This window comes from Ammospiza caudacuta, chromosome 4 (assembly GCF_027887145.1).
Source record: "Ammospiza caudacuta isolate bAmmCau1 chromosome 4, bAmmCau1.pri, whole genome shotgun sequence".
In the NCBI taxonomy this organism is placed as follows: Eukaryota; Metazoa; Chordata; class Aves; order Passeriformes; family Passerellidae; genus Ammospiza; species Ammospiza caudacuta.
This window is the reverse complement of record NC_080596.1, coordinates 21717546-21725176: the sequence shown is the minus strand read 5'-3', so window position 1 is coordinate 21725176 and position 7631 is coordinate 21717546. Positions and strand designations below refer to the sequence as shown.

The following is a 7631-nucleotide window of genomic DNA, read 5'->3' as shown; positions in this document are numbered from 1 at the left end:
ATGAAAATATTATGTACCCAGCACTTCAACAGTGTTATAGAAAAACTAACAACAGAAAGGACTCAGAAAAACTGGGATCCTGCATGTCCCACTTAATTCAGATTACTGCTGAAAGTTTCTGAAGCACTGCAGAGCTACTATTTTCTAATTTCAATCCCTATTTAGGGAAAACAGAGAGGCATTACAGCCCAAAACATAAAAGACAGCAACATTCAAAGCAGTCACAACATAAAACTGTCTTTTCTTACTCCAACGCTTTTTCAAAGTTTATCAAAACTTGCACAGGATCATCCAAATAGGAAAACATCCAAGTAGAAACACTCCTTAAGACCGGCATGATGGATGGTTACAGCACTAATTAAAAAAGAAGTCACTACCTCACAGCTGCATTCCATAAAAAGCAATGAAACTGTTGGGAACAGCTGGGAGTTTATGTAGCAGGGGCTGAAGATATCAAAAACAAAGGCAGTGCCTGAGCAGCAAACAGCATTCTTCCACTTTTTGGTCATCTCTAAATTTTATATATTTTTAAGACTTACATTTGTGCTATGACCACTTCTTTATGAAAAAGATATGTCAAACTGAATCTGAAAAGAAACCAAAAAACCCGTTATTTTCTTGGTATGTAAAAGCAGCAGGTTCCTCTCAATAGGGAACTTGTACATTATGGATTTTTCCCCTGAGCAAGCAGAGAACTTTTAATTTTTTAATTTAAAAAAATGTATATACTGAGCCAAGCTGTGGAATTAACTTTAACAAAACCACCAAAAAAAGAAAAAAGGAAAAAAGAAGATAAAAAGGTGGCATTGACTCATACTCCAAAAAGGGCTACCACTCAGTTAGTCATTACAGAGACAGACAGATGCATTCTGTGTCTGGCTGAACACACACTGAGCTCTGCTGCTCAGCCTCCCCTTGCTCCTGAGTTTAGCAGGGCTACTAACCTGTACTAATCATTACATCTAAGCTCAGCACATCTTCATTTCTAGTTGTTCCTCCTCCAAGACCACACCTTTATCTGGCTTGTTAAGAGTCTGCTAAGAAGTGGACAAGACAAGGTTTTAATCAAATGTAAGCAGTAACAACAGGTTTTATTCAAAATTTCCAGTAAAGAGGACCCACTAGTTTTGGAATAAAAGTACTTGAAAGTACTACAGCTTACATGAATATAAAAGAGCAAAGAGAAGAAAATAAACCAAGCAGAAAAAAAATTAAAAATATATATATATTTTTTAAAGTTTGAAATAGACCCCCACAGGGATACTGAACTTCTCCAGACAATTAACAGTTACTAGGTTTGGCAAAACAAGATTCTCTCACAAAATTAAAAGCCTACTTTTGTTACATAAACTGTATAAAACTGCTCAATAGTTAAAGAGCACTCTGTACAAATTTGTCTTGAAATACATAGAGCTACAGCCTTCAAACTGCAGTAATTAATAATTTTGTCCTCTTCATGGGTAAAAGAAGCTGCACAATTGCTTTGGGGGAAAAAGAAGAGGCAAAAATAGTCAGAACTAACAAGATGAAGCCACTATGAAAACAAAATGCACAACAAAATTCAGACCTCAGTTTAAACTAACACGCTATGTTTACAATATATTCTACATTTCAGCTGTCATTTTCCCCTCCCACTCCCACCTCCCCCCATTCAAATATTCCTAATTCCTTTATGGTCTAAATCTAATTAATTTCTAAACTTTCAAATACATCGTACATACATTTAGCAAAAGAACATACCTAACATTCTTACAGCAGTATGGTCAGGACACAATTTCAGAGATAGCACACAGTTATTGAGATTAAACCTTATGCTTTCTTTTACTTTGAAAGAGAACAGCAGCCATCAGTGTAGTGTTTCCAAGAAGTACTGAAGAGAGGCTGCAAGAAGCAGACTTGGCCAACATCCACTCTCAGCTCCAGAGGACGTGGGGGGAACCAGTGAGTGCTGAAGGTAAGGAAGGAGAACCTTAAGAGTGACGGCTGCAGGAAAATCCTTCGGGAACTCTGTCCAGCACACTGAGTTTGGCTTTGGCTCTGTTATCTCTCTTGTACTAAGCCCTGTAAATCAACTCCACAACAGTACATTACAATGTAAACTAAAATTCTTTATACCAACAGTATGTCAAAGGGGTTTATTTATCTTTGTTTTCTGAACCCAGCAGTTGGTCACAGAAGTCAAGTGTTTTCATGGCTCTTTTTCAGCTGTTGCCAGCTGAGGGGGGAAAAAAAATAAAAACGTGTGTCTGACTCATACATCTTTCAAGTACATGCAAGGCTCAACTGTTTCCAAAATGCAGGAGCTTGGGACCTTTTAAGACACTGAAGAAATAGGATTATGAGGAGAGCCCATCTGAGTAAGTACTTTATCCAGCCACTGAAGGGGACCATGGAGATGTATCTCTATCCAGCATGGAGTGCTCGTTACATCCTGGCGATGATATTCAGCTCCCCAGCCCTGGAAATAGAATCATAAGTGGGGAAAGAAAAAACAAATCACTTTATAATATAATACTAAATATATGAAAAGTGTACTTCCTACCAAAATAGCTTTCAACAGTCATTATCAGCAGGGTGGCACAGCACCCATAGCACCCACCAACTATTATCACTTTTCAACAAACAAATCAGAAGCTAAAAAAATTATAAATGTGGAAAAGTATCATTTCAGATCTCTTGGAATGGAAATCTTTAAAGACAAAATCTGTAGCAGTGCAGAATTTCCCCATACATCACTGCCAGCTGCCTGAAGTCCCTATAAAGCCTCTGAAGAGGGGGATATTCAAATCTTCTCTGCCAAGACTGAAAATAGAACAAATTGGGTGGAAATGCTGCCAAACAGATCAAAAAATTAAAAGATGAGGTGATAAGACTGATGTGGAAATGGGGGTGAGGCATCTATCTGACAAGAACCAAAGTATCATTCTCAGGATGGGGATGATAAACTGAGCAGTAAGTCAGAAGCATTCCTCCTTGGAGAAAGAGGCCATAGTCATCCCCCATCAGGCTGTTTCTCTACTTAAGACAGGTTTTGTTTCAGCTCATACCTGATTCTGTTACAGTAATTACCAAAGATATGAAGAGATATTTAAAAGCATTCAAAATTTGTATTTTGTAAGTGAACCATTTTTGGGGCAGGTCTGAAGAGAAGACAACATCTGCAGGTACAGTTTGCTCTGCTCTGTATTAGTTTAATCACTAATGAAGGGATTTCCCAGCTCCCAGCACAGCTGGCAGCAGCTCTGAACACTGTGCAGTGCAACATCCAATACACAAGAGGTCCTGTTTGACTGTTTAGGCTGTAGGATGCAGAGCTGTAAACAGCCTATTTCATTTTAGGAACCCCTGTCTTAACACATCTGAAAGCTCTCATCCTCCCATCATGGAGAAGACTGCAGCATATCACTATCTTCATTTGATTACTTTCATTTAAGGACAAGCCCTTTCATATCAGTACCTATGCTGACACTCATACAACAGCCACATCACAAATCCTGACCTTGAATGCATTTCTAGAATAGAAGGGTATGCATATTATTCTAAATAATGACTGCAGCTCCTAATTTGGGAGTTGCTGGTCAAGATATAGAGGACTTATGTGAAGAAACATCTTCTGTAAGTCACCTCAAGCTTTCTAAGTATGTGGGTCAGATGTTTTCTGTCCACAAATACTTAATTTCACTAAGATCTGTCAGACTTAATGAGCAATTCCATCCTTAAAATTAACAGCCATTAGTAGGCTGATGAAGGGACTTACTGGACCATTCAAAATTACTGCATTAAAAAAAAAAAATACTTTGCTTACAAAACAATCTCAAGCAAATTGCTCACATACCTTTACAAAACTCATCCGGAGAGTGCACATCTTAGTAAGCTCGTACACTGTCTCAAAGCCATGGTTCACAGACTGAGCCAGGAGCTGAGCAAACTCTTGATTATTGAAAATCTTCAGACTGCAGCCACTGGGGATTTTGCAGACCGTGGTGGGATGGAAGCCGTGGTGGTAGTTGCAGTTCCGACTTTGCACGAAGATGCTGCTGTCGCTCAAACACTCAGCGTACACCTCCCCTCCAACGTAGTACAGATGGACACCTGCGAGGAGAAGGTGGCAAATTCACACTCTGTGTCTGCTTTCATGCTCTGTCTCCACAGAGATAGGCTTCTGTTCAAAGAGATAAACCTTAATTACATATCAGAGTATCATCTGTCTTCATTTCTACTTTTCTCTTTCATCAGCAGGCAATCTGAAAGAAGAGTATGTATGCATGTATGTATATATGTATGTATGTATGTATGTATGTATGGGGAATCAACGTTGTATATTCAACAACACCAAACTAGCAAGCACAGTAGTTTTGATGCCTTCCACTGGACAACCTGACCACTTGAACTTTTTCTCATTATATTTAAGTGAAGCAGTAATTGGGAATGCAAGCAGAGAGAGCAAAAACCTGCTGCATCATTTGTAGATACTGAAGAAGCCCCAAGCTTGATTCTCTGGAAAAGTCTTGGGTAATTTGGGTAGCCTCAGTTTTGTCAGCTAGCTTTAATTCCAGAAAGCTAGGTGGGGAAAAAAAGGCCTTTGCATTCCTCAGACCTATCTGCCAAATGAGGCTACACACCAATTTTACAGTCCTCTCCCCATCTCATGCCTGCTCCTTCACCTGTCATCCACAGCAGCAAAGCCCCAAAAAAGTAACATAGAGACAACCTTTGTGTCAGTAGGAGTCAATTCTAAAGGTTTTGAGAAAGCAAGAAAATTTACCTTCTGTGTTTAAAAATGGTTTATTTGCTACTTAAACCTCCCACAATGTCACAAATCACAGAAGTGAACATGGAGAATAGAAAACTCGACTGCAGTCCGGTAAAAAAGCCTTGACTGTGCTCTGTCATGTAAGATTTTGCCACTGACTGTGTGGGTAGATACATACTCCCACCTGATCTGCAAAAACATTTATGGCTATGTCTTCAAGTTTGGGATTTACTCCTCCTTTCTCAAAGACCAACAGTTCTACATCACCATTACTTGTACACCTTTACTTATTGAACTGCATCCTTGTCTCTCCCATGCTCTGCTTTGGTACACACGCAGTTAAGTGCTTCAGCAGAACTCTGCCTGCAGCTGGGTTGCTCCTAACAGGAAAAATGAATGAGGTGTTAAATAAATATCCTGATACTTGGGAAGATGGATGGGGAGGAAAAGAAGGAAGAAGTATTAACACTTGAGTGGCACAACACAGGTGTGGTGCACTACTGAGAGCTGCACAAGTTCCCATGAAGAGAAAAGCTCTCCAGACTGGGGGCTCAGACTTTAGGATCTGACAGTTCTTTTCAGCTTCAGTTTTTTTCTCCTCTTCAAGAACTGGCACATCTACCGCACTGCTTAGGCATGCTGAACCCTCAACTGTCTCAGAAAATTTACAGTTTACCAAAAATGTAAATACCTAAAAAATGTGCCTTTTAGGAATGGCCCACTGCAGGCCCACTCAGCTTTGCCTGCCATTTGCATTACAGGTGAGTTATCAGAAAAGAGGACTATATTAAATAGTCAGGCATAAAGGTGAAGATTTTCTCTTTTGCTGAGACACAGACACAGAGTGGAAGCACAAAATTCCCACTGAAAGAATCACCAGCCTGTGAAAAATGCATTTGGAATAAACTGTTTTAGCAGGTTATCTCCCAAAATACATGTTAGGATAGCTCATTTATGTTAGAACTAAGGCTAGCTAAAACATTTGGTGCCAAGAACCACAATTTGGATTTCCATATACAGCAATAATCAAGATAAATCAAGACATTTCATTAGACAAACTGCCTTAACCTCTAATTTAGATTTCAATAGCCTCCAGGCAAATAAAAATTGATTAAGGGTAAAAGCTTCCTGTAATTACAAACCAGGTAGGAACAATATATTGTTTATATGACTAGGCCAGAAAATTATATGTTTACCAACACAAGCACCTCTCCCACATTCTTGGGAAGAGCAGTTTACACTCTTGGAAGTGGCCCAAGTTGTCATGTCTCGGGAAACAGCACCCCCACCCAGAATGGATGGCCAGATCCCAAACTCACCTTTGCCAATGGATGGCCAGATTCCAAACTCACAAGTACCTCTCCCACATGCTAGGGAAGAGCAGTTTACTCTTGAGGGAAGTAGCCCTGGTTGTCATGTCTTGGGAAACACCACCCCCACCCAGAATGGATGGCCATATCCCAAACTCACCTTTGCCAATGGACGGCCATATCCCAAACTCACCTTTGCCAATGGATGGCCAATCCCAAACTCACCTTTGCCAATGGACGGCCACATCCCAAACTCACCTTTGCCAGTGGATGGCCACATCCCAAACTCACCTTTGCCAATGGATGGCCACATCCCAAACTCACCTTTGCCAGTGGATGGCCACATCCCAAACTCACCTTTGCCAATGGATGGCCACATCCCAAACTCACCTTTGCCAATGGATGGCCAATCCCAAACTCACCTTTGCCAATGGATGGCCACATCCCAAACTCACCTTTGCCGATGTGCCGCCTGGTGTTCTCAATGGTGGAGTTGCGGTTGACGTTGGAGAGCAGCCCCAGGCAGAACCTGTTCTTGTTGTTGGAGGGGTCAGTGAAGCCATCCACCAGGATGCTGGTGGAGGACGCGTGGAACGCCTCCCCGACGCGGTTATTCAGCTCGTAGTAGACGATGGAGCACCAGTGCTTGGGCTCTTCGTAAGCGACGGCCTGGACATCTGCAAAGCCCAATGGAAAACTTACAGCCCAACAGTGCTGGAACACAGGCTTGAGGAGAAAAGACTCCTAACCTGGCAGATTCGGGCTACACGGAGCAAAATAATTTCAACTTAAGACTCAGAAGAGACAAAGGCTGGCACTAGGTATGAACAGAAAAGTATAGGAAGCTCCTGGGCACATCCCAAGCAGTGCCGCAATATCCTTGTCCCATTTGCTGCAACTCTACAACTCAGCTTCCTTTCCTACTCAGTAGATGTATTTCTACTTCAGTTCATTTTACTAACTTCAAGTCACCTGTTTGCTTATTGCAAAGTTGTATAGCAACCGGAAGAAACAGCATCACACGACTTCATCAAAGACCATTTTTCACTTTACAAAGAAGTACAGCAAGGCAGCTTAAATATACAGTCAGCAGATGAATCTTTCAGCATTCAGAGTATGACCAAGTCTTTCTCCTGGGTTTTTTGGGAGAATGGTAGGAGACTTCAAGAAACCCAAGAGAGACTGATATTTCTCTGCAGAACATGCATGAAGCACAGCCCCAAATAAAAAGAGGCTACTGAGGGGTTGTGGTTGCTTTATGTGTGCCTTCTTTTAAATGAAGGACACTATTTCACTACTAAGATTAGAAAAGTCGGACTTGCTGCTGAAACACCAATTGTGCAGATCCCACTACAGGGCAAAGTGCTAAAATGAAAATCAGACTGGTAATATGGGAAAACTTGTTTTTTCTGGCCAGAGGTTTCCTTCTCCCAGCTCCAAGATTTTACTGATATCAATCAACTAAGATTAGTGTTCATATTTTCCTCTGTTCACAGATCACACCACTATGAGTTTCTGTTACAGAAACAAAAAACCAAAAGTCCCCCTCAAACCAGCAGTACACAGTA

The 7631-nt window shown here is 41.0% G+C and overlaps 1 protein-coding gene across 4 annotated transcripts in view; it reads right to left on the bottom strand.

Annotated features, from left to right (window-relative positions):
- Nucleotides 1-1091: 1091 nt before the first annotated feature.
- SMAD1 (SMAD family member 1) overlaps nucleotides 1092-7631 on the bottom strand; it is a 44172-nt gene continuing 37632 nt past the window's right edge. For 3 of the 4 annotated variants that reach the window (XM_058804422.1, XM_058804424.1, XM_058804423.1), the window contains exons 5-7: nucleotides 6519-6740; nucleotides 3836-4092; nucleotides 1092-2458 (exon numbers count right to left, since the gene is read on the bottom strand). In XM_058804422.1, coding sequence (XP_058660405.1) covers nucleotides 2315-2458; nucleotides 3836-4092; nucleotides 6519-6740 — 623 coding nt within the window. In that variant the 3' untranslated portion in view covers nucleotides 1092-2314. Of the gene's footprint in view, nucleotides 2459-3835; nucleotides 4163-6518; nucleotides 6741-7631 lie in introns of those variants that run through there. The other variant, XM_058804425.1, reaches the window with a different exon arrangement.